A 27,374-nucleotide genomic window follows, 5' to 3' on the forward strand; every position below is an offset into this window, starting at 1 on the left:
TGAGTTTTGCCAGGAGCTCCTTGCTCATCCATGCAGGTCTCCTACCTCCTTTGTTTGACTTCCTACTCATAGGGATGCACTGCTCTTGAGCCTGGAGGAGGTGATGTATATATAAATATAAGTAATTGTAAATGGTGCCCATATTGTGGCCTCCTAATAAACACTACTTTACCTCTTTGGTCAGCAATATATATGTGTGTATGTTTCTGTATCAGTGGAAGCTGAAGGAGCTAGACACTTTCCATCCTGTGATATGATCCATCAGATGGTGATGGCACCATGATGTGGCAACTGTAAAATTCATCCTAATTGAAATTTTAGTGACAAGACTCCTATGCTATCAATATTTGCAATCCCAGGCTAGTAGTCAAGCATAGTGCAAACCCAGAATGCCTGTAAGGAAAACCAGTAAGAACCACAAGATACCAGCAGAAAGTGGGTTGCTGCTATTCCCCAGGGTTTAGAGCTTAATTCTCTCAGCTAATAGGGAGTGTTGCGGTACAGGAGCAACATACTGCTGCTATGCTTCACATCCTCTCTTGATAGAAGAGAGAGGTTTGACACCCAGATTTCAGCTACTTGTCTGATCTGTTCCAGTATGGTAACCCAAAGCAGCTATGTATCAGAGAACTGTGAATATAATTTTTAAGGTGATTGATTTTATAAAAAGTGTTGTTTATACTTTTGAAGACTTCCAAACCACTGCCCTTCTTAGCTGAGTCCATCACTGTGGCTCTCAGATCTGATAAACATTAACTCATTGCAAGGTGCACTTAGCTATCTAATCATGCTACTACAGAAAAACTTATTTATGGATGCTGGTGTTCTCTGGAGTTTGTCTTGATCTTTGCTGTCAGAAATGTCTTATAGAGCTTAAAATCCCTGAATCCTGAAGTTTTGTCCTCTAAGCAATCCAGAACACTTAATATTATAAATACAAGTAATACTAGAATGAATATGTAGGAGGTATTACTTGAATAGAAGGGAAAAAACTATTACTCTGCTTCAGTTAGTCTCAAGAGGTGAAAAAAATGTCCAGGAAGATGCAGCTTGTTTCTCTGCGCTCTGTTTTTCAGACTGCACGTGGTGTATATTACTCTTAAGAGATTTGCTTCTGCCTTTCCTTCAGAGAAAAATGAAGGAGATATTCAAAGCCATCCTTAGGGAATGATAAAATCTTATTTCGTGTTTTTTAAAAGCAACTTTCTTCCTGAAGGTTAAAATAGATTGTCTCCTTTTTGCTTAAATCTTTAAGTTCTCTCTTGTCTAGGACAAGCTTAGTAGTAGTTAAAAACAATAATTCTTGCCCAAGAATCTTATTCAAGAAAATCTTATATGGACCTAGAAGTAAGCAGAACTGGTAGAAACGTTTCTCTGAGATTGAAGAGCTGTTGTATTATTAAAGAAAATGGATGAGGAACACTGCCTCCATCCCAAGGCTTTCTTGGCTTCACCTCTATTCTCAATGGCCTCACACCGTGTTGCTTACATCAGGATGAAGGGAAAACCTGAAGTTCATCTTTATTAGAAAAAATGTTCAGAATTGTCTTTTGGACAGCCAAGAAATAACTCTGACAGCATCTTAATCTAGAGCACTCCCAGTATCTCAAACCACTGATTCAACTGTTGACACACTTTCCCAAGAACACAGAATTAAACAAGAGAGGTTCTCAGCTTAAATGCTAGTCTGCTCACAAATGCTAGTCAGTAAACATATGCCTCTTTGATTTCCTTTCCTGGCCCCCTCACCTCCCAACTGAACAACTTAAAATTCTCTTTTTTCCAAGACTGAAAGCAGCCTGAAGGAAGGTCTTCCCCTTTAGTGGCTCTAGAAATCTCATTCCTAGCTCTTCTGCTCTGCCCATCTCTTGCCAAAATTCCAAGAAATCTGAGGTTTGACTAGGTTAGGTTAGGAAGATTCCTGATAACCTTCTAAAGGCCTTATTGGCTTCTAGTTTCCTTAACTCCAAAATCTTTATCCCTACAGATAGGTGGGTGTTTGTAGGGAGTTCTCAAATAAGTTATGGCACGAAAGAGGTTTGGGTTTATTCTTAGCTATGTACTTGGCTTTAGTCTTACTTTCCTGAGCTCAAAATTTTGCATGCTTCTTAAACATGATGCAGCTTGCAGCCAAAATTATTATTTTCTTTTGCTTTTATTACTCATTGGGGAATAATAACCTTACAGCCAGTCTCCAATCATGTTATAAGACTTGTTTGTAGTAAATTCAAGTTGTAATATTCCCATTACTGAGTAAAACACTATGCATAAGTAATTGGCAGTATGGCATCCAAAGCGAAACTGATTTAGCACAAGGTAAACTAAATAGAAAAGTTTTTTTTTTTCTTACCTTTCAGATAAGGTAAAAGTAACCATAAATGGTATGAGGAAACTTAGGTGGTGGTGGGGTGTTGTTTGTGTGTGGTGTTGTGTGTGGGTTGTTTTTTGTTTTGTTTTTTCCCCAAGATATCCTTCTGTTTCCTCTTATACCTGACTAGTGGACTTCTGTAGTTTCATAAGCTGAATTATAAACTGACTTCTTTAGATTTTTAAACTTGTATTTGATGAACACTTTAGGAAAGCAAATAGACAAAAATTGGGGCTTCAAGAATATTGTAATGAGCTCTGTGTTGTAGATTTCCACTCTATGCACACCCCACCCCCTTAGATGATCTACTCACATGCAACTCTTTCCTTCCATTGACTTAACTGAAAAGTTTTCAAAATATAGGTTACAATATTGAGAATAACTTATATTATGGATAATACAGAAATCATCCTTAAATTCCTCAATACATGATTTCACTCAAACTGAGTTCACATGCACATAAATCAGTTATTAATACCTTTATTTTTAGTAAATGTATATCAATTGCTTATATGGATTCTCTAGAGTTAATGACATCTGTTCTTTAATGTTTTACGCAGTCTGTCAGAATTAGAAAAACAAGTGGTGCATAATGAAAGGATGTGCAGAAGTAGATGGTGGTACTTCTACTTAGCAGTAGCTAATACTGTGAAGAACAATTGTGTATATTTACAGTGTCAGATTACAGTGCTGCACTTCCTTCCTTACTGGCTGAGTCATTTTATTGGGCATGAAGTTGTTAGATGCTTATACCTTACGACTTTATTGTTGAAGCCTGAAACTGTAGTGTGAAAACCTGAAATGTTGAGGATTGTCACTGATTCAAACAAGAAGTCCCGACCTGAATTTCCTTCAGAGCTTTTAATATCCACTTGACTTGGACACAGTGTAACTTTTCAGCAGTGCATGACCTATTGCCATTTGTTCTTTCCATTAATGTATTTCCACCTTGCATTTTCCTTCCCTCCTCTGTTTTCCTTTCATTGCTAATGCTATTTCTAAAGCATTCCTGACCTCTGCTAGCTTAGCAGAATTTTGGCCTAAAATGCTTTCTGCACTGCCATAGGCCTTACAGGATGCAGCTTCTATGTTTGTTAGTTTTGTGTCAGTATCTACACAAGCTTGATTCCCTGGTCTTTGGCACAATAAGATTTATACTATAAATTGTAAGGTCAAGTGATAGTTACTCTGCTTTAGCTGCTACAATGGAAATGGCTTGAGTGTACAGACAGTGCAGGATTTGTAATTTGGTTTACATACTGTCAGGCTGTACAGGGAGTGCTAGTTCTTCTATGATGTTCCCTTTGATTAGACACTGAGATGTTAAGTAAAAGCCACTTTTGTGAAATGTTTTCACTGTTCAGGGAGATATCCCACTTCAGGAGGTAGTACTAAAGTAAGCAGTTAATGTATTTGGGGGAAAACGTATAGAAAGTTTGAACTGTTCTGAGTTTTCATTAAAGTTGAAGGTTTAAGGAAAAATGAATTAAGATAATCTTGAACTAGTTGTTATTCATTTCAATATAAATCACATACTGGGACAAAAGAAAAGGGGGAGGTACTTTGCCACTTCTTTCTGCTTTTAATTCAAACTGAATGGAATTAAATGATTTATAAACTGTTTAAGTTCTGCATTTTATGCACTACTTCTTTGTACACGTAGTCACTTTATATATATTACACAGCAGCTGTCTCTGCTTCCTGTTGGATGTTGCAAGGCTTGTATGTGTTACCTAGATTACAGGAGTGGTACAAAAGATTAGAATTGACATGCTTACCCACAAACTACACTGGCAGACCACAAGACACCTTTGGAGACAGAAGCAAGTTTAAGAATAGTGGTTTCTAGTCTTACAGACTTTTTCTGATTTAGGACTGAAGTGCTTAAGTTTAAATTGTACGTCAAGTGAAACTTTGTAATATATATTCCTTGTTATACTCTTAGCTGATTTTTTGCATCTTTAGGAATATTTTATTAAGTTTATTTTGATGTTAAATTTTAGTTTGTTATTAAAATATTTCAAATGTAATTTTTTAATATAAAAAAGATCTGGTAAGGTTAAAATTAAAGCTAAATTCTAGCTAGTGTGTATTCAAGTCCATAAAAGGGAGTAGTCTATACCTTTTGGGATTGCAGTGCATCATTCCGTAACACTGCGACTCTTTATTGCATATTGGCTGTCTGCATTAGGAGATGGCTTTATGAAGGGGAGCAGCAACATGCAGGAACTTCATGTTTCCCTTGCTTATGACTTGGCATGCATTTTTCAGTTGACATCAATATTTGATAACCGTTTAAAATTGTGTAAAACTTGAAGCATGCAAAGAGTAAGACAATGGCGCTGAATGTGTAAGTGGTGAGTACTCTTGACACTGACTTGCAAGTAAAATTTTCATTTTTCAGGTAGACTTCTTTAAATTTCTGTTTTCAAAGAATTGGTAGTCAGAATTGGTAGCGCCATCAGACACTACACAGTGTGTCTAAAATATTTTAGAAGTGCTGCTTTTGCTCATTTCATTTTTTATGTAGATCCAATACATATTTTAAACTTACAGTACATCATGAGATAATACGTTCTTAAGTTAGCTGCTTTATATCTGCTGTCCTTTAAAAGGAGGAGTACAGATGTTGAAGACAACTTAAAAATCCATTTTAACAACACTTTCCTATACTTCAGAGATCCAGTAGTGGTTTTTAACTTGGAGGAAGTTGAAAAATACTCAAAGAACTAACTTAGTGATTTGGGTTTTTTTGTTGGTTTGATTTTTTTTTGGGGGGGGGTGGGAGAGCGGGGTGTCTTTTAAGACAGGTCACTTGCCTCTTTAACCTACAAAATATGTTTTTTTTTGTAATCCTGGCACCTTTTGGAAACATGCTTTTGATCTTTTTGGATGTGAAGAATGATTTCTAGGTGAAAGGTTTCCCAGATCTCTGTAGGGTCAAGGAGACTAGAGAAGAGAAGGTGGCTTCTGGGAATTCATCTGCAAATTTTTTTGGTTTTAGCTTTGAGTATAGCCTTCAAAAGATCCTGTGATGTCTGTCCTACATCTCTTGCCATTCCCAGGGAATACAAAACTGAATAAACTAGGACTTGACTGGACTAATACTAAAAGCTTAACACAGAGTTATCAGAGAACATAACTGAAGCAAAATAACAAGCTTTGAAATTTATTTTGCAATGTGGCTTGTTTCTTGAGATGCCCTTTCTTTTGCTTCTCATGTCGTTCTAGCTGTCATCTAGTCACCCTCAGCAAGCAGCACAACTTGTAGCCCTAAGAAGGAGGACCAACTAATGCTACTCACCTACTTCTGTAGTCTAGTCAGCCTTAGTAAAGTAAAATGCTCAGGTTTTTTTATCCAAGGAATTTTGAATAGAGGGTATAACAAACCCACAAAACTGTAAGTGCAATGAAGATGGATAGGGAGCATTTGTTCACATCTCTTTCAGTGCAAGAATCAAGATAATCAAGGGAAATTGGAGGTATGTTGGAAAAAATACTACGGGAAATGATTTTTGCAAATTAAAAGATGAAATTTCTTTTGCTCCAAAACTGCTGCAGATACTAAAATCTGTATTAATACAAATCCAAAAAAACCCTGCCAAATTTCATGGAAAAAAAAATTCTTGAGATGATACATAAATGCTACTCTTATCATAAGAAATGGGCTAATTGCTGGAGGTTGGGAAGAATATTCTAAAGAGTATCTCTACATATTTGCCTTGTGTTACATTCTTTCCCAGACCAGTGTCAAAGACAGGATGTGGAACTGGGTTTATCCTAGCTGTTTGTATGTAATGAGATATGCACTTAGAAAATAATTACTTAAAATATTTCAAGAGGAAGCAAGGATGAGATTATTTACTGGTGTGCTGGTCTTACGCATTTGTTTTTGATACGTGAATGAAAACCAAAATCCTGAAACTAGTGTGCCACGCTGTTCCAAAGATTAGAAAACCTTCCTCAAACTGCCCTTGTTACAATATTTAAGCATGGCTGATGGAAAAGAACAAGACAGATGTTTGGAGCATTATTACTCTCCAAAGCAATTTTTTGTGGCTTTTAGAAGGCTACAGTAGTAACTTTGAGGGAAATTCTGGTGACTAAATTCTTGCTTATTGGCAAAGCAGAAAAGGGGGAACCTAAGTGTTTCCCATTTTCAGTATCTGAAAACTTGGTGGTCTATCAAAGAAGTAGTGACTACTTTTCCACTCCCCTGCACATACGATTTTATCTAGGAATGGATCTGATATTATGTTGTAAGAACCTAATGTAGTCAGTAAGATTTGATATAGGTGTTATCTCATGGTCTGATCTTGTTCCTGGTGAGCTAACACTTTAAGATTGGCTTAATGAAAAGAGATATAAAAGTTGGAGATTAAATACTATGCTTTTAAAAGATTTTGCTTGTGTAAATAAAATTCAAGACACTTTAAGTAATTACTTTGAAGGTAGATAAGGCATAAGATATGACCAACAGAGTAATTGGGAAGAGGGTTGAAGCCATGGATAAGGATGCGTTTTGTAATTTGGGATAGCTTTCTAGGTTTTCGCTGCTGAAACGGAGAAGGGAAATTTAACCATAGCCATCAGCATAAAGGATTTAAAAAAAAAAAAAAAAAAAGTGCAAGCCCCATGATATAACAACTAAATAAAGTTCAATGCACTGTAATACACAGGAGGCAAGCTTAAACCACATTAACAGTTCCTTTGGCCTTAAATACCATGAACTTGTATAGAAGGTAAGCTGTGTTTAAAAGCTGCCGAACTATTTCCTCCTTATTTTTTTATTATTATCTTCTCTTCCATGCGGAGATGAGGAATGCTTGTACAAGCAGCTAAATGATGACTCCTGCTGCTGTAGATGAGCAGAGTCACGCTGCTGCTTGGGGCTGCTGGAGCAGCATGAGTTGAGTCAGCCACTTCTAGCAGCATTCCTGCCTCCGCTGCCTCCTCTTGCAGCAGTAACAGCTGGGCATGTTGCTAGGTATGTCCATAGTGGACAGCAGCAGGAAGCGTTATTCCTTTCCTCTGTTAATTTTGTTATTAGGCTTCCTTTGAGTTAAATTCAGTGCCTACCCTAATGAAATGTTCTCTTATCTGAAGCACTAGTGGACTATATTCAGAAGCAGGATAAATCATTCTAGTGAGCTTCACTCTGCAGTAGTTAAACTGGTGCCCAACTGCTTAGCTCAGGTGTTCCTATACTGTCATGGAGTCGTATGTGAATGCAGTGTGGATGCATCTTTAAATTGCCTTACAGCCAGAGATGAGTTGGACACAACTCTGGGTGATGGAGGTACAAGGATTAACTGGGGAAAGTGAAGTCTAGTTAAAATCCAACCTACTAGAAACCGAGCCTCCACTGAAGACACACTTTCTAGGGTGATGACTGAACTTTCCAGGCTTGCAGGTAGATTAGATCACATGGACAAATGAGACTGAGAGAAACTAGATTTGTCAGTGTTTGGATATCTTTGAAACAGAAATCTGTAACACTTACTTCATCAGAACTAAGGAGAGAATAGCAAGTCCAGAAAGGCTTAGTACTTTTCCAGTAACATTTATAATTGAATTTAATACTTTTCCACTCTTTTGTCAGCGTATTTTTTCTCCCCCTTTTCTACTAGAGATAATGGGATTCAAGAAAGGCTGGAAGGAGTGTACTCTTGCCTTCCATGTAGTACAGGTAGATGCATATCTTTCTCTTGGCAGTTGTCACTTTTCCCTCACTTAGTCTCATAAAACGAAGAACAGCTAATCTTGGTAAGATTTTTTTTCTGCAATTTGTTTCAGTCAGTTTTTACATTGTTCTCACTTCATAGTTCTCACTAAAACTATAATGCTGGTTAAAACTATTGTATTAAATTTTACAGAACACTTGTTTTCTTTCTCAGTACTGACCAGAATTGCATTAACACCTTCTAATATAGTTTGTTTTACTAAAGACAAATACTTTCAGAATAGGTGGTTCTCTATAAATGTTTTCTGACTTGATAAGAAAAGTTGTCCCTGAAAGGAAATATGTTAGCCCTCAGATTTAGAGAGTAAGCATTTCAACTTGTGGTGGAAGTTTATAGCACAATAAATCATGTGCTTTTCTTTTACCGTATCTTGCAAGCACAGTTGGACAAGAGACCATCAGATTTTTCCCTCCCCACAAGCAAAGTTCTTGCAAGGCTGCTGGACAGCTAAAAATGTAGTTGCTTTAGTAGTACGTGTCAAAGATACAGAGCCTCTGTGCTGGCGGAGTCTGATTTAAGTGGTTGTGGTCAGTCTGAGGAACCTGTGATGTGATAAGATAGCGTTTGTGAGGTCATGTGGTTTGCAAACACCCAATCTAATGTAGCAGCTTTCTCTACACAGGATAGTTAAATATATACTCTATGGTTTTGAAAAGTCAATTGCTTACTTTTTGTCTTTGATTCTCAGGGACAAGCTGAATTAAAAGATGTTATACTGGCTTGATAAGTACCAAGACTGTTGCAGAAGTGCAAGACTGAACTGATTGGGAGTTTTAATACTTCTCTCATAATTCTGGCTCCAGTTTAGTTACCCTGCCATTAATAAAACATCTGGCTTTAGAAGCTGTCTGTCTTAAATAATCAACTGGCAGAAGCCTTACTGCAGAATAGAATCACTGTATGTATATTGTAAGCACCAGTGATTTATTTCAATTGCTTTTTAATGGGTGATGACAGTATAATTAACACAGACATGTTACACTTACCCCAAAAGGCAAGACTGATTCCATACTAATGGCTTTCCATTCAACAAATACTTGGCCACAGACTCCATCTTTGTATCTCTTCCTCCCTCATCTCTATCCCCCCTTCCCCCCCCCCCCACAAAAAAATAAAGTATTTCAGTTCTCATGCGTAAAGGAAACCTCTAAATTTGAACAGTATAACCAGGACAGTTGCATAGTCTGTCCTCAAACAGACTAGCTATGGCTCTTTGTTCACTGCAGTGGGACTAAAAGATGAGTACAACTGTTTCACTGCCACTACTGTCTAATCAGATTCAGTGATTAAAATAACGATTGGTGATTGTTCTCTTTAGAAGCATTCCCCCTGCCACCTTTTTTTCCTGATAGTGTATCCCTCTGTCAAAGCTTTGGATCAGTCTTGCAGAGGAATGTACTACTAGTCATTGATTACAGTATGAGATGCATGTAGCTAGCTATACTTCACTAAGTCCCAGTTTAGAGTTTGGGCTGGACTGACAAAGCAAACAAACTAATTTTAGATAACATTACTCTATTATCATAGCAACAATGAGTCTTGAGCCTTAGTTAAGCTGTGTGATCTGTCTGCTCTACTATATAGAGCTGTCAGGGTCCACCTTATGTTTTCACTTGCAAATTGAGTGCTGGTGATTGAAAAGTGCAGTGATTGAGGACCTACTGGTTTGAACTTATCTAAGTAGTTGTTTCTTGCAAAAATTATTTTGAATGTTAGCCACCATATACAGGTCCCAGCTGTGTTCTACTTAAATGCAGGAGAGGAATGCTATGCATAACTGATAATATGCCTGTGTAAATTTTATCTGAATATATGTGGGGCATACAGTGAAAACACAGTGGAAGTCCCTTCTGAAATTCTTTTATCACTTTCATATCAGCATTGCAGCCAGCACAGGTGGGAACAATTTCTGGGATCAGAGGCAAAAATAAATGTTACTTAGTCCACCTAAAAAAAGCCAGTGTTAACTCCTGTTTTAAAAGGACAGAGTAAAAGTGTGAATGGTCATTTCCTGTAACTGTTACTCATAATGGGTATGTTTTCAGTCTCTGTACCAGCCAGTACATTCTAGTTAATGCTTGAGGTTTCAGTAATTTTTGTATTTATAGATGCCTGCTCTGAAGAAAAGGAGCAATGAGATTTAGGTAGTTCCCTGGATGTAATTCCAGAACAATTGCAGTACCTTCAGTGCGATCACGCTGCTGTTTTAAAATAATTTTGTTGCCATTTCCTCACTCCAAATAAACACTTTCATTAGAATTTCTTGTAGGAAGAGTTTCTGGGAACTTTCCTTCCACGTGGTTATTTATAGAAACTTCCCAGGGCTGGGTCAGCTTAGAACTTTCTTCTTTGAATTACATACAATCTCCTTACATCTTTGCCAGATCTTAGAAAAATTCCCTCAATAGATAAAACTTGACTTATACTTACCAAATACTGCTTTCTTTTGAAAACAGTTGTAGCTCAAAAGTAGGGTACTTCCTTAGCACTGTTACTATTTTAATTGCACATTTGATATAGGACTTCAAAGTTTAATTTGATTACATGGCAGTAGATCAAAAACAGATTCTTTAACCATAGAGTGCAGTGATCAAAAAGTCATGACCTCCCATTGATCGCTTTATTGGTTTCCTGTTCTGATTCACTGGAAACCTTCTGGTCTGAACACTGTTGCTAGTTTTAATCTTTGTCACGTTTACAATACAGCAGACTTGTCTTTGGTAAAACTGATATACAACATACATTTAACATCTTATTTCCTTTTGGCTCAAAAGCTCTTTAACTGATAATATTGTATTTAAAATTAAAAAAAAATCCCAGAACTCATAGTCAAAAAATGTAAGAGCACACTCAGAGCAATCTGAAGTACATAGGGCAACTAGAGACTAGTTTGGGGGGGGGGGGGTTATGCATTAAAGCTTGTACAGTCTGATTCACACTTGCTGGCATCTATAGAGACTTTGTAAAGCATTTTGTGCTACTTTGAGACTACATATGACTTATAGAACCTAACAATACAAAACATAGAGGCAAAATATTTAAGTGCTGTAAGAAATAAGTCTGAAATGACTCAGTCATGGAAATTTCTTGCTGCTGTTTTGCTGTTCACTTATGACACACTGCAATGGTTTGAACTCTGTCTAGTGATATGGTCAGCAAAGTTCATTTGAGATAAATATGTGTGCCAGTATGTTACTCTGCTTTTAAAACTTACTTTCTAAAGGATGACCCAAAAGTAATTCTCTAAGCAGGAGAACTATCACATAAATAAACTTGAATTCCAAAGAATTAATTGATGAATCTTCCCCATTCATCAATGTGGTAGCATCTTATGACTGTTCTTTTTAATCCCACTGTACATGACTGAAAAAATCTCAGCCCAGAGACTCTTTGGGTTTTTGTTTTAAGAAAAGCAGCCATATTGATAGAACTGGTATAGGATGTTGCCATTCACTGCTGTTGTGGCTTGGGCCCACAATAAACTTAGGCCAGGGCTTAAAGTGTGCTCTGGCTCCCATACAGCTTCTGTTGTTGCCAGTTTCAAGTTTTTTTGCTGCAATTGCTGTAACAAACTGATAGATCATTATATATTAGCCTGAATTCAATTTATGAGCTCCAGAAACAGTTGTGCTCTTTTTGAAACAGTGTGGATCAAGAAGTTCAGACACATATGAAAGCCTGGAGACAAGAACTGGATATGGACAGATCTGTACTCTTCCTACCATTATGCAGTTATATGTAATTTATATGCAGTTATACTACAAATTTGATGTCTTTGAACCCTCCTGGCATACTGAAAGTAATATAAAATTAAATAATTTCTTCTACCTGCAGGATTCCCATTTGAGTCATGCTGACCTCGGTCACAAATAAATGGCTAAATGTGCAGACATGGGTCCCACAATCTTGAGTATGCTGGAGTGCAGCTTGATTTTTACTGGCTAACAATTTCATTTCAAATTACCTTGCTAGACTCCTTAAAAATCAGCATTTTGTTTATCTGACAAACTTTTGCTGAGTGAGCTTTTAGATGAGGAAATGAATTTCTGCATTCAAAGTATATTAAAGACAAAGTTATATTAAAAAAAAACAAAACTCCATGATAAATGAAATGTTTAATGATGGATTATTAACTATTAAACAAAGGAAACAATTTTGCAAACAAACTTTGAAAAGCTGTTACTGCACACTACATGTAAGCATGATCAAGGCACTTCCTGTTGTCTTAAGTGATGGTACCTAATGTACCAGATTTTTAAACAGCGATTTCCATTTGCTTGATTTTGCTTTAGTCTTGCTCTATTTCTTAATTAAATATTCTGATTAGAATCTTTGGCACTGCATTGCAAAAATCACTCGTGGGGGAGGGAAGCAACAACAAATCATAAAGCTATGTAGTGGTGATTCCCATTTGATAGAGCCTGTATTGTGAAAACTCCCTCCCCTCACACATATTAATGCTTCAGGCTCATTTTAATATTTGTAGTTTAGGTGAATTACAAGGGGAGGTAAGTGGGTTTTGTCCATGTTAGTGTTCTATTAACATTTCCCTGAAATAATTTTCCAGTTTTTTCATTCTGAATGCATTCACTTTCCTCCTTATGTCCACGTCTCTCCAACAATAAATCAGAAAGTGTTGAACAGCTTGCTTTTCAACCACTAGAGATCTAGCCGCTTTTTTTTTTAATTTTGACGTTATGGTACCTCAGGGAAAGGAACAGTATATGAAACAGCATAACACTCCATAGTTAAGAGTATAATTAACTGTCTATTCTATCCATTTCAAAATTAGTGAGTCAGACCTTAACCTGAAGCAGAATTTCTTTAGAAAATCTGAGATGACTCAAATTTGTTCTGAAAGAGTTGTAACGGCTTTAATTTTAATTTTATAAATAAAGATTTGTCTGAAAGCAGCAAATGAAGATGTAAGCTTCTTCATGGATTGCTCTGTTCAGCATATCTCTAATGATTGTTGCAGATCTTTTTGTGTTCTGAGGCAGATGTGGAAAGGAAAAAAGGTGGGGGGGTTTTAATATTTTTAATACAGATCTCTTGAGGTCTACGGTAATACTCTAATTCCTTCAGTTCTTAAATCTAGGGATAAATACTGCATTGGAGAAACCAAAATGGTTTAAGAAAAAGATGTGGGAAAGGTCATCTCTTTCGTGTGGACATCAGGGAAGGGGAGCCCATACAGTCCCTTTCGGCCACTGTCTTCCAAACAGTGTCCTCCACAGGAGGGACAGTGGTTATCTGACAACTGGAGCAAGTTGAGTAGGAACTCCTGGATTCAGCACCTGTGTTCCAATCTGGTTGGTTTGGGCCTCTGGAATCATCATAATTTGCAGTATTGATTGCTGATGGCTGTTATTTGCAAGTTAACAATCCTAATTATGATTGTATCTATAGCCACAGTGTTAGGAAAAAATGCTAATGTTAACTGAAGTGAAACAGGAAATTCACCAATACTGAAATAAAAGCCACAACCTTGAGCTTTGTCCTGATAGAGTTGCAATCATAACACATTTTTAGTTTAACAAACTAGACTAAGTTTGTTTAGAGAATGTTTCATTGGGTTTCTTCACAGAGAATGCTGTCTTATGCATTGTTGACTTATTTTACAGATAATCTTGAGAGCTATACAAATTGACAGGAAGTTCTCAAAAGACTGTTCTGTCTTTTGCATCTGATCCACATGTTTCGGTAAAATCTGCCTCATGAATGAGGAAAATGAGATGTCTATAAAGTTCCTTTGCATTATTTTTTTCTTTAGGGTTATCACTTATATTGTCATACTTTTTTTTTAATTTCAGACTTTTCAAGGAGCAATAAACAATAGCATTTTGTGAAAATGCTTTAACATAGTTCTCTCACAAAACATACCTAGCAGTCTCCTTTATATAAGGAAGCTGAATATGTAAGAGGTTGCTTGGGGAACTTTTGAAAGCCCTATTTGCACTACAACCATTAAAGCTTGCTAAGGAGTGTTTTAAGTGATGGATTGCTAATATTAGTTTCTGCAACTACTAGATTTAGCTCATGGTGTCTCCACTTGTGCAGAGCTCATGTTGTGATGGTTTCGATATGAATGTGGCTTGCTGTGGAAGTGCAACCTTAATAAATTAAAAACAGGCTTCGGAGAGCTTAAGATCTCTAAGGACATTCTTGCATTCATGGAAGTGAAAAAGTATGATAAAGGCCTGTAACCTTAACTTTTTGTTTGCTCATTCTTTTTGAGTGCATCTGCAGAAACGTTTGTGTTATGATACCTACTGGACAAAATACTGACATTCATCTCTTGAGTTGAGACTTATTTCCTATTCACTCTGTCTGCGATGCTATGACTGCTTCATTTTTTTTGAGATAAACATTTATCTGAATGAAATTGTTGGGAGTTTTTTTTTTAAGGTATAGCATGCTAGTGTATGTCTTAAAATGGAGTGTGCTCTCTCACAACATGAGGGTCAGCAGTGAGTAGCAGCCAGCTGTTGTAAGTATAAGGGATCTCATTTTACACTATGGATCATTAGTCTCGGAAATTAAGAATTCCAGTTACATTGCTTTTATCCATGTTAAATGTAATGTAATAGATCTTAAACTTAACAGATACTTTTACTTTACTTGTAGTTAGACTTTTTGACAGCTAAATCTCTTTTGATTCCCAAGTTGACAATGTTTTACTGGATTATAGGATAGGTATTTGAAAACATGATTTGATTTGTTTCTCTTTGGCTAGACATGGTTAGACTATTTTCAGCAGTGTTTTAGTTTTCTTTTGAATCATCTTTGTTGTATAACCAGGATACGTTACTAAGTTTTACTACTATTATTAAGGCAGAGATGTATAAAGAAGGGATTCTGATTTTCAGGTACTTGCTGTTTAGGAGAACCACCCAAAGTTCAGCAACTTTATTTTTTAAATATGAATTTAGCATGCTGTCTTCTACCAAAAACAATTTTATTCATTGAAGGCATTTTATATTTTGATCTCAGTTGTGTATTGCGTGGTTACCCTATTGTGAGTAGATTGAATATTGATAATTATTGTTAAAACCATTCTTCATCACTTCAGAATTGGGTAAATTTCAAGAATTGGTCACTGAAGCCTTTAAAAGGAAACAAACTAACACATTAGTTTGACTTCTTTCAACCACTGAATTCCTAGATAAAAATCTCACAGGTTCCAAAATCAGAATGTCTCCTAGAATTTGTTAAGTGGAACTTATCACATAGACCTACTTTAAAACTTGACTGATGTTCTATGTTTAAAAATCAAAGGAACTTAAAAATATAATTTGTTTGCAACTGACCAGCATCCCTCATTTAACATGGAAGAAGTTTTGAATTTTGTTAAAAGCTCTAAATTTCTCTTTACTCTCTCTCTTTCATGCCTGGCTTGATGAGGCAGTCAGCATCAGGTAAGAAAGTTTATTTTGAGGTCCAAGGATCTGATTGTTAATACTCTGCCTTTTTTCAGCTTCTCTGAATTTGTGAAAGTACACTGTTACCCTTTAAGAATATGTGTAATTAGGGTCTTTTCATATGTTGAAGTAGGACATACAGTTTGTCTTTAAAATATTTAATTCTTTAGGTACAAGAAAACATATAAAAGCAAACATCATAATTATTAAAATTTTGTTCTTGATCCAGCCAGTTTTGGAAGGAATGATGATGAAATACATTTTGGTCGGACAATGTTACTGACTCTTTGAAATGTCCTAAAGACCATGTGATTAGTGACACACTACTACATGTAGTGAAAACTGGGTTAAAGCTAGTCATCCAGACCAGAACAACCTTGATTTGAGATTTAAAAGCAAAACGTGGGTTTACCAGACCTGTCTTTTTTACATACCTGATCAGATCTGAGATTCTTGCAAAACTGAGGTATTAAGAAACAACAGAGATTCAGTTGAATGCCACTCATCAGGGGTTAAAAGAGGTCTAGTTTCCTTCATATGAAGGACAGACAGCCCCAGCAGTGAAACACTTTAATTAGTTGGTTCTTTCACAAAAGAAAACAGAAGTGGTGTGTATCTGCAGTATAAGTCCATATTCTGCTGAGATTGCTGCAAGGAAAAGGCCATTCCTTTTTCCTGGAGGTGGAATAATTTTACTGCTAAGGATGGAGAGAAAAAAAGTTTTTTTTTTTTCCTGGGCCCTTACCCAGACTTCCCATGACTTTGATGTGATGCTTGGCTACTTTAACAAAAAGATCTTGGCATGATGCTTTACTGCCTACTTTAAGCTCTTTTTCATGTTCAAGTAACATGCTGGTGGCAAGAATCTCCAGATTTCTCTCTCAAAATTGAGTGAGCAAAATGGTATAGCAGATGAGCTTCAATGAAAATAAGGTAATTTATCTATGGAAAAATCTAAGCCATACTTGTACAATAGCAAACATAAATTGGTGGTTACACTTCAGGAAAGATGGAGTCATCACTGAGTGTCTTCTGACATCTTTGGTTTAATATGCAGCAGCAGCCAAAACAGCCCAGACAATGTTGGGCAGCAACAGGAAGTATATTAAGAACAGCAGAGTGGGTGTCATATTGACACTGTAAAATCTTGGTGCACTGCTGGTCTCCACACCTCAAGCTGGACGTAGAGAAGTTAAAGAAGGTACATAAAAGGGCGACTCAATGATCAATAGGCTTGAGCTGCTACTTTGAGGAGAGACTGGAAAGGCTGGAACTCGTTGGTTTGGAGAGAAGGCTGAGAAAGGGGTTATGATCAAGGCTTAAGAATCATGACTGCAGAACTGTTTTTTGACCAGTCCTCCACATTACTAGAGCTGGGGGGTACTTACTGAAACAAGTAGGAGATCAGTTTAAAACAGATAAAGGAATTCCTGGAACTTACTGCCACAGGAAGCTGTGGAGGTAGAAGTATCAGCAAGTCTGAAAATTCGGTCATGGACAAATCACCCCTAAATGGATGCTGAAACCATTAGGCAGAGCTGTATTGTCTGCTACAACAGTTTTAGATCAGTGAGTGGGGGCTTGGGAATATGAATGGAATGGACTGTAAACACTGGCCATGTTCACAGAATCACAGAACACTTGAGGTTAGAAGAGACCTTTGGAGATCATCTAATTCATATCCTGTCCCTTTAAAAAAAGCAAACAAGTTTTGTTGTCACTGTTGGAATACTGGGTTGATGTATGCTACCATGATCCAGTAACAGGAATATACATCCTGTTGGTCATGCTTTTTATGCATCACGGAATCAGAGTTATTCAAGTTGGAAGGGACCCTGGGAGGTCTCTAGTCCAGTAGCCTGCTCAAAACAGAGTCAACACTGAATTCATACCAGGTTGCTCAGGGCCTCATCTGATCAGGTGTTGAAAACCGCTGAAGATGGAGAGTCCACAGTCTCTCTGGGCAACCTGTTCTAATGCTCAGCTATCCTTTTTACAATTTTTTTTCCTTTAAATTCAGTCAGAAACTCCTGTTTTGAGTTATGATCAGTGTCTCTTCCCCTAGCATGCATTTCAGTAAAGAGCCTGGCTTTCTCTTCTTAGTATCCTCCTCTTACATACTGGAAGGCTTTAAGTGTCCCCCTCCTCCAACTTCTCGAGGCTAAACAAGACCAGTTCCCCTGGTCTGTCATCCTTGAACATGAACTCCAGACCACTGACTGCCTTAGTGTCCTTCCACTGAATCTACTCATCAACTTCTTGCACTGAGGGAGGGGTGGGGTGACAGGTTCAAAATGGAGCAGACTCAGTCTAATGAGTGCCAGGTAAAGAACAACAATTGCTTCCCATGATGTACTGGCTATGCTGTTGTTGGTACAGCCCAGTATGCTGGTAACTTTCGCTACCGGGGGGGACACTGCTGATTCATGTTTAGCCTACTGTCTGTTAGGACCCCCAGGTCCTCTTCAGCAGAGTTGCTATTGAGCCAGTCAATCCCCATAACCAAAATTCTATGTTACAGTGTTTTTCAGTGTTTCTAGCTGGGCTGACCATTTTTCAAGCAGATGGAGAAGGGTTTGCATTGCAGTTACATGACTACATGACTGCAGACTTGTTACATATATTCTGTACAGTATGTTCATGTTTGCTGCTGGAGGTCTGGTTCCCCTTGGATGTGAGAAGTACCTGAGAGCAGGCAAATGTTAGGCTGCAGGCCAGAAGTGCTTCTGGAAGGTCACAGGTTGTGCATCCTTTCATTAAAGTAGCAAAAGACAATATCAGACTATTTGTCCAGACTCAGTTTAGAATTTGGCAAAGGCTGTGTCTATTTATGAATTTTTTCACTAACAGCCTTTTCCACACAGTCATATTTGGTGTTTGGAAAGGATCCTGCCATGTATGAAGCCATGTTTCTGTCATGTTATCTAAATATGTTCATCCAAAAGTATCATGTATTGAAGAAGTGTTCAGGAAAAGAGTTGAGATCTGTGGCTTGGCTTTCTGAATGTTTAAAACAACTAACACTAAGTTTTGTAGTTAAGGTAAACCAGTGGTTAGCAGTGCAGACCTAAAAAACCACATGATTTCTTACTCTAATATAAAACTTGTAGTCACTTGTTTGGAGGACTGCTTTTCCTGCAGTGGGGGTGGGGAGGAATTGTTGATTTGTTTTGTTTTCCTGGGTGGGTGTTTTTCTTAGTGATTAAAATTGATACTTGCTTTGGAAACTCCATGTGGTAGCTATCTGACATGTATTACAGGATATTTTAGGGATATTATTTCTAAGTACTAATGCGCAAGAGTCTCTGTATCAGACTTTCTGTATCTAGGTACATAAACTTGTAAGAATCACTTATTCTAGATGCACATTACTGTTCAATGTATAATATAAGACATGAACAGATTTCACTTGCATCCTGAATTATGTTGCATAAGTGTAGAACTCTTTTTTTGCTTGCCTTTACATGGGCAAATTCCTCCTGAAACAACTGCAGCCCATGTGTATAAGAAGAAAACGTAAAGACCAACTTTATTATGTGTACTTAAAATGAAGGTTTAGATCTACAGCATGTACCAATATCCCTAACATGGACATTGTACATTAAAAGTGATGTAATACCTGCGGCTTTTACATGCTGTTAACATCTGATTCAAAGGCTTCTAGCGTGATTGAGAATCTTGTGAATCTTTTTCTCATCTTTTGCACAATCCCATGGAAAGTACAGAGATTCCCTCTTCTCTAGACGAACAAGTAAAACTTTCTGTTGGTATCATTAGTAAGGACCTATATGCACTATTTATTTGTTGAGGTGAATATCTTTTCAGATCTCAAACTTCAAATAGATTTGTGATGCAAGTAAAGCAGCTCTTCAGGTTTTTCCTTCCTGCTATTTTCCACATGGCTGTTACTGTGAAGAGCTGCTTACAAAGTAACATTTGGTGCATCTTTTTGAAGCTCCCAGAGTAGCTTGAGGAAGTTTCTGTAAAGCATTTTTAATGCCTTTCTACACCCTTAGGATTTTTATTATGCTCTCTCAAACTGGCTCTAAGATAGTAGCAACTATAAGATAGCAAAGATGAAATTCTAAGAAATAACCTAAAGTATGTCTTCAGAGAGTTACAATTATTTTCACTAAAATAGGAGACTTGCCAGACTTTAAAGCTTTAGGTTTTACTTTTGAATAACTTGAACACGTGGTTATAATAGTTTATCACTCCAGCACAATGCATTTGAAGTTAAATATGTTCATCCGTGGTCTGATCATCACTTCTGTTGTTTGACGTTCTCTTAGAATTAAAACTAGTTTGTGAAGAGAAGTTTCTCTTACCTTTTGATCTGAAATCTCATCCGCACTGAATCAGATAATGGAAGGACACTTGATCTTGCAGTGTAGACAGAACTAAGTATTTCTCTTCAATACTGGTTTTCTCTGGCTGTAAGAAACAGCAGCAATATTCACTTGGGAGCCTCTTTGGAGGGAGAGGAAAGCTTTTTATCAAGTGAGAAGGTGAGGTGATAAGCAGGGGAAGGAATGGAGCTGTAAAAGGTAAGACATGAAGGCCAAAAGCACTGACAAAACAGGCTACTGTAGAAAAAGCAACTGCCTAAGCCATCCTTATCGGGATGTTAAAGATGCAGTAAATAGCCTAGAGGAATTTGTCCTTAGTGTTTCTGGGTACCTTTATTTTTAAGCTTAAATACTCTGGGAGTGGAAGGAGAATTTTGGAAGGTGTCAAGGACTGTTGAAGACCTCCTTTCAAGGCCTTTGCTTGGGCAGCCAGAAATGAGAAGTCACACTGGCAGTTCTCATTCCAGCTGAGTTTTCAAGTGATCATCAAATGTGCTCCTTCTAAATCTATGATTTAATTAAAAATACTTACAAGAAAACAGGTGTCTCAAACTTTAATTAATTTATTTTTACTGTTAGACTCTTCAGCTGTGATTAACTTTTTTTTTTATTTTAACAGATCAAATGCCTAAAAGGCCAGAGAGACTTCTCAGACCAACCCACTTTTGATGGGATTCACATTGTCAACCATTTCACAGGAGATGATGAATCATTTCATTCTTCTGATGAAGATTTTATAACTAACTCCGTACAGGAGAGTGGGGTGAACTTTCACCTATGTAGGAGGACTGGTCAGATGGCTTTGGATCCAACAATTGTAGACAGCAGTGACAGTGATACTGAGGAAAGCGCCCTCCAGACTGCGAGTTCAGACAAAGTTATTTCCAAGCAGAGAATAATGGAGTCTTACTCTACTACTGTGTGATCATCACTGTGACTAGCATTGAAGACTTTCATATTTCTTTAAGGGTTAAACTGTCAGAAAAATTGAAAGTACCCAGCAGTCGGTTTAGGTAACTATTGGATCTTGTCTGGCCTGTAATACATACACACATACTGTCTATCTGCCTTCTCTCTTTGCCAAATCTTGCTGATGACATACCATTGCCATAGAACAGGCTAGGAAGAAGTTGATGGATGACAGTTTTAACAGTATTACTGAATGTTCCTTGTTTCAGAAAATGCAAATATAAATTTCCTTAATGCATACCATTTTTGCTGTTCACAAACACAAACTATTTTCTTCAAAAGAAATTGCTCTTGTGCAATATTTTATGCTCTGAACAAATGTGTATGTTTTACATTGTTATCCATTTGTGATCAAGATGGATGATAGCTAACCATCTGATCATGACATATATATAATTATCTTATGCTTTTTGATTACTTTTGTCTTTGTTAAAGTTATTGGATGCCCACAGGAGACTTAAAACAGAAGCCTTTATCTGTGTTACTTCATAAATGCAAATGTTGGTCACTAATGTCATAAAGGATTTTTTGATTGTTTTGACTTAAATTTATGTGCATCTGCTTTTGATGTTGCTAAATAGTACCTGGTCTGAATATATTAACTACAATAATGTTTATTTTGTACATATTTATATATCTGCACCAAGCTGAAAATGTACATTACACATCATTTTATATGGGGAATGTAAATGTTGCAATATGACTGTCTGGCATTCTAGCAGGAAAATGAATTCTGTATATACACACTAGAGTGAATTACCAAATAAAGGCAAAACACTAACCTTAGGTTTAATTTCAGCCTAGCTACACTAACAGGTTCATGTTTAACTGAAATGCTTGTTCAAAACACTATTGACTGAAATCTTTTAACTTCATATATATGTAATGATAATAAATTTTTCATGATTTAACAAGGTGGCAGCACTTACTGTTTAGTCGCTTCTAAGGTACAGGCCTTAGTTATCACATAGTTACCACTCTTTACTCCAGAGCCAGAGAGTAGTTCAAATATGGACAAAAATTATTCCTAATTGGCTTAGTTCGCAGTTCTAATGGAGGCATGCTCAGTGCAGTAAAAATATATACTTTGGTTTTCTTAGTTTTATATTGGAGAGTGGTTAGGAAATACTGTCCCATCAACAAAAGAAAATAGTCATTATTCAACGGAGCAATAGATGCTGAGCATTCCTCTCCTGAACACTGTCCTGAAGGCAGAGATCTTCAGTTTACACCAACTTGGCCTGGCTTCTTGAACAACACAACTTCATCCTCTAACAGTTGTTATATGAATACTCATCTGACCTCTCGGATGCTTTCTAGATAAGAATATTCCAAATGGCAGCTATTGTAGCCACCTTCCATAACTAAACAATCCTTAAAACTTGTTTACTGGTGATATTGCAGCTGTTCTATTTAATTAAAAAAAGTAGGCAATGCACAAGTCAGCACTGACAAATCAGCAGATACATAACTCTTACATTGTTTCTTGCAGGTTAGTATCTGCTTAAAATTGCATGAGTGCTAAAGCATACTGCTGAACACATTTGCTAGTTCTCTTAGGCATTCACAGCATTTTGCTGACTTCTGAGTATATCTTTTGAATGATTCCTTTAAAAGAGCCAATAAAACTTAAAGGGAAGAGACATTTATAGAAAATAGCGATAGGGAAAGTGGCATGAAAGAAGCAAGTTCTGAGTTCATCAGCTGTGTTATTTGCCTAGGTGCTATCTAATTTAAATCTCAAAGCAGGTGGGTGACAAGTTCACTACCTATTTCTGCAGTTCCTGGCTTGCTTCAGTTATTTCTGCAAATAGTCCCCACATTCTACTGGTGCCTATATAGTTCCTAGCATAGCTGGTGGAAATTGCCGTCTCTGAGGAGGGTTAGCTGACGTTGGTTCTAAAACCTGTTGGAAATTTCATGTATGCAAAACCAAGTCAAAAGCCTTTTTGTTCACTTACAAATAACAGTTGCCTTATTTTTTCCCTCCAATGAGCACTGATAACTTCTGTTTGCACCTGGATAATTGCCCAAGAGGATAGGTGACAAATGTCATGTTGCCTGTCATCAATACCAGCTGCAAGTCTCTTTAAGGTAATGTTCTGTAATAAGTGGCAGGAGCAAAATTCAGTTGGAGAGCCATAAAATCCTGTCTGTTTGAACAGTGAAGTGTTATGATTTTGCAATAACTGCCTTACTGCTCCATTGATAATAAATGAGATCAGTTGGCAAGGGTTATTTCCTGAGCTTTTGTGTTTTTATTTATCCTAATAGTACAGACACTGAATAATAGCATAAATAAAAATACCAAGGAAAAAGCAAAAGGCCTTGTTCAAATAACTGTCTGTTTTAGAGATCAAGGTGAATCACTGGACATGCTACAGTTTCAGAAGACTGAGTTACACACAAAATTGAAGTTATCCTTGTAAGATAACCCAGCAGAGGCTGTTCAAAATCATCCCTTTTCTTCTTACACATTCTTCCAGTAAGGACACTAATTGCTTTGCCTATGTGTATTATGATTCAAATATGCACCAAAGTAGATGTTGATTTGTCAACAGCACAGATAATATATTTACTCATGTAAATAAATAAAGCGCACTAATTATACCACATTGCATGACCTTACTTGCGTGATCTTCTAATAAATGTAAATGCTGTTAAACTTGCTTTCTTGCTACATGCAGGCTGCGAAAGATACATGTCAAAGTTAAAAGTGTAAGTTAACAAAAGCATGTAAACACAAAAACTTAATAGGCTGCTTAAATCTTCAAATGTTGCAGCTGAGAAGGCAGTTAGGTAAAGAGTGAGCAGGTAAAGGGGATGCGCTGCCATACACAGGGTTTCCATGTAAATTATATTTTATGTTTGGTGGTGAAAATGTTCCTGCTTCCTCAGATTGATAATTAAATCTTTTCACTGGAAAGCGAAAGAACCTAACTACTCAAACTCTCCATCACTAGGTAGGAAAACCTCAATATTTACATTTTTTTACTCCCCCAGGCTAAGGGAGTAAATATTTTAGGAGCTAATGAAATTTATGGATTAGACCTTTTTAATGTAGGACTGTTGATTTTATTAATGCTGCTATAGTTGTGAGTCCCTTTTATTCTGTTTATTGTAACTCAATAAAACTTTACTTAAAAGAAGCTTATAACATTTGTGAAAAATTGGGAAAATGATTAGTTGTGGGAAGGAGTGCATCTGTGAAAGCTAGAAACATCTATTGGCTGTTTATTCACCTTCGCATTCTTTGGCAAAATATAGGCCTCACCTACATTTGCATTAACAAAGTATCACTTTCAGCTAAAATTGTTTCAGCTGTATGTGTGAATACCTATATTATTTTAACTGAAATATATTCCTATAAAACAGATCAAAAGTAAGTGAGAAGCATCCACATAGGCATTTGCATAAATTTAACAAAACCACTTTGTAAATCATGTAAAATTGTACTCATTCTGTACTTGTACCCATTTTGTGGAACAGCGGCAAAGAAGGAATTGCGTGTTTACCTGAACAACTATTTTATATCAGAGAATAGGATAGTGACTTTGACTGAAATGTGCTGCTCATACAAAATTTATGTTTTAAGTTAGAATGACCTAAAGATACATCTGCATAAAAATATTAACATTTCAGAATAGAGGTGCTGCTAAAACCTTTAACTGCAGAGATTGCAAAAAATGTTAGTGATTTGGGGGGAAGGTAGGAGGTGGAGGATAATGCAAATCCCCTAGGAGAGTCATTAGGCTAAAATCAAAAGTCAACCTATAAAATAGACTTTAGTCCTACTTAAGTGGAAATCACAGTAATAAGTTTAATTATGGACTCACTACTGACTCCTCTGTAATTCTGTGCACTGAGGAAAGAGGAAAGCTATGCATCTGCTAATGGATTTCTGGACTTAGTTTACTGAAGTTCTAGTTCATTCTGTGAAACACTGTTATCAGTATAATTAAAACAATATAATTTCTGTAATTCTCTGAGCATTTTTTACAAACTGAATCAAGACAGTAAAAAAAAAAAAAAAAAGATCAAATAAAGGTATCCAGTAACCTTTAGTACCAAGCACTGAATGATAGAATGAAAAGCACACAGTATCTGTAAATTGACTTGCAACATATCCTCTATATAGCATCCTCTATTTAGCTTCTTAGAGCAAAGAAAACATGCTAACATATGCATGCCTACACACATGGACACTGGTTGACTAAGATATAACTAGCTCCAAGATACAACAGCTTAACATCATTCCTTTCCAGGAATTAATACTGATCAGTTGACTCATTTCACAATTATAAAATACAAAAGCTGTAAGGCGTACTCTTAGAACTGGATACTAACTAACTTGCATAAATGACTGAGATTTTTGGTCTTTAGTGACAATAGTAAGAATAAATTCAAAAGCAATGTCTCTTTCTGAATTAACAGAAAGGCAGACTGCTAGACTGTGAAGAAACTGAAAAGCTACTTAAGATCTCATGAGAATTGTTATTTTAAAACTTCCATTCATGCTAAACAAGTAATTTTATGTTATATTATCTGTGGCTCCTGTCAAAACCAGGGTTTTATTGTGGCTGGGTGCTCTAGAAAAGTGCCTTATTTGGACTGTTCACATCAGACTCCCATTCTGAGAACCAAAATCCCTGAGACCTTTTTGAATAGTCTAAATTCTGTAACTTACTGAAGCAACTTTCTTCTATTCCAAATGCAGGTATGTTCTGGGACTACTCCTTTCTGTTCCTAGCTGGAATCCTCTTTTCACCCCAGCCTTCAACACCAGCAAACTTTCTCTTTCCAGTTTTTGCTCATAGTAGTCATCATTTTTTTCTAACCTGCTGTGAGAGCAGATGACATTACCTGGGTTTCCCACAGTTCCAAAAAATTTCTATCGAAATTGCTAATTAAAGTCTCACATATTTACAGCACATTCTTATGCCATAAAGAGAAACATAAAGAAGGTAGTGAAAAAGGTGCTAGGAAAAAAAGCAGAAGCAATAAGCAGGAAATTTAAAAAATAATTAAATACTTTTAAAAAGCTGTAACAAAATTAAAGACACCCTTCCCAATGTATGCACAGTGCCAGTTCTAACAGCTTCTTGCAATTAAAGTGTTCTGGATAGCTGTGATCTCAGGTTCTATCACATCCAAGTGTGTATGTTATTCATGAGTTCCACACAGAATCACACTCTTTGCTACCTGCTCCCAGTCCTGACTTCTTAGCCATAAAAAATTGCTTCTTTTCTCTTACAGACCAAGCAACTAACCTGTCAAATTCTAGTCCTCAAATCCTTCCTTCCAACACAGAGTGTTTCATCACTTTTGACCATGAAGTTCTCATCTGTATCCCATCACTTTTGTTACCTTATCTGATGTGTTCTTAGCTCTGTCTAATAGTGATGTCAGGCAGCTCCTGTAAATATAGTGCAGTAAATTGCATTGAGTAGCCCTTTAGTCTTAAGCGTATGACTTTGGTCTAACATGATCCCACACTAGATTAAACCCATCCTCTTATTTATTCCCCTTTCTTTTGTCACTCTGGGTTAACAATAATGTACTTACATTGTATTCAGATGCATCTTAGAAAGTTTTGATGTTTAACTTGGAATATTACAGGTACTTTGGGAGGAGCATTAGAGCAGCTCTGTTAAAGTTTCTCTTCCCTGCCTCATTACTTATACTTCACATGCATTCCACTTTCTGCAAACTCATGGTCGTTTCGCTTTTTCCCATTTGGGATTTATAATAGTATTCTCACACTGTTCTTACTGTGGCGAATGATGACCACTGCATACACAAGACCATCTTAAAGGTTACTAAACTGTTGCACATAGGTCACACAGTAAACCAAGAATAAAGACTGAGTCTCTTCACCCCTGTTCAGTGTGTCCCCTCTGCCATGTTGCTACTCCAGATAGCAAGCTCCTACCCGGGGATGGAGGGAAGGAGCCCTGGGACAGTGGATGCCAGGGGCTAAGGAAGTGGGAATTACCTTCAGGCCCTATGCACGGATTGCAGCAGCTGAAACACTTTCCGGCCCTTGTTCAGTAGAGATAGCAACCCAGCGATATTTCTGGGTTACAAGATAAAACGCATGAGGGGCGATTTCCAGATAAAAAGGTGTGGAAGTCCATGAGATGCAAAAAGCTCACGCATTGCAGCATGAGCCTGGGCCGGCAATGCCGAGCGGGAGCAGGGCAGGCGGCAGCGCTGCCGCCAGCGCCAGCGCTGCGGGACTCGCAACCGCCCGCACAGGGGTGGGGCTCCGCTCCGCGGCGGCCGTTACCCAGGAAGCCCTCAGGGTACGGCGCGGCCAGCGGCGCCTTTGCCGGCCTCCCGGAACAGGCGAAACGGGGAGTGTGGAAACGCGGGTGTGCGCGCCCGCGCGGCTCCCGTAATAACGGTTCCCATAACGGCTCCCGTAACGGCTCCCCGCAGCGCGTGGGAAAGGAGGGGCCGCTTCCCGCCGCGCCCGGCCTCGCGCCGCCGCCGCGGGCACGTGGCGCAACGGCGGCGGCAG

The 27,374-nt window shown here is 37.5% G+C and overlaps 1 protein-coding gene across 7 annotated transcripts in view; it reads left to right on the forward strand.

Moving 5' to 3' along the window:
- The window catches only part of EVI5 (ecotropic viral integration site 5), an 89,411-nt gene extending 67,646 nt beyond the window's left edge, over positions 1-21,765 (forward strand). For all 7 annotated transcript variants that reach the window (XM_026057462.1, XM_026057466.1, XM_026057467.1 and 4 more), the window contains one exon: positions 20,502-21,765. In XM_026057462.1, the coding sequence (XP_025913247.1) occupies positions 20,502-20,807 (306 nt within the window). In that variant the 3' untranslated portion in view covers positions 20,808-21,765. The remainder of the gene's footprint in view (positions 1-20,501) is intronic.
- Positions 21,766-27,374: the final 5,609 nt, after the last annotated feature.

Source organism: Apteryx rowi, unplaced genomic scaffold (assembly GCF_003343035.1).
Source record: "Apteryx rowi isolate R43461 unplaced genomic scaffold, aptRow1 scaffold_14, whole genome shotgun sequence".
In the NCBI taxonomy this organism is placed as follows: domain Eukaryota; kingdom Metazoa; phylum Chordata; class Aves; order Apterygiformes; family Apterygidae; genus Apteryx; species Apteryx rowi.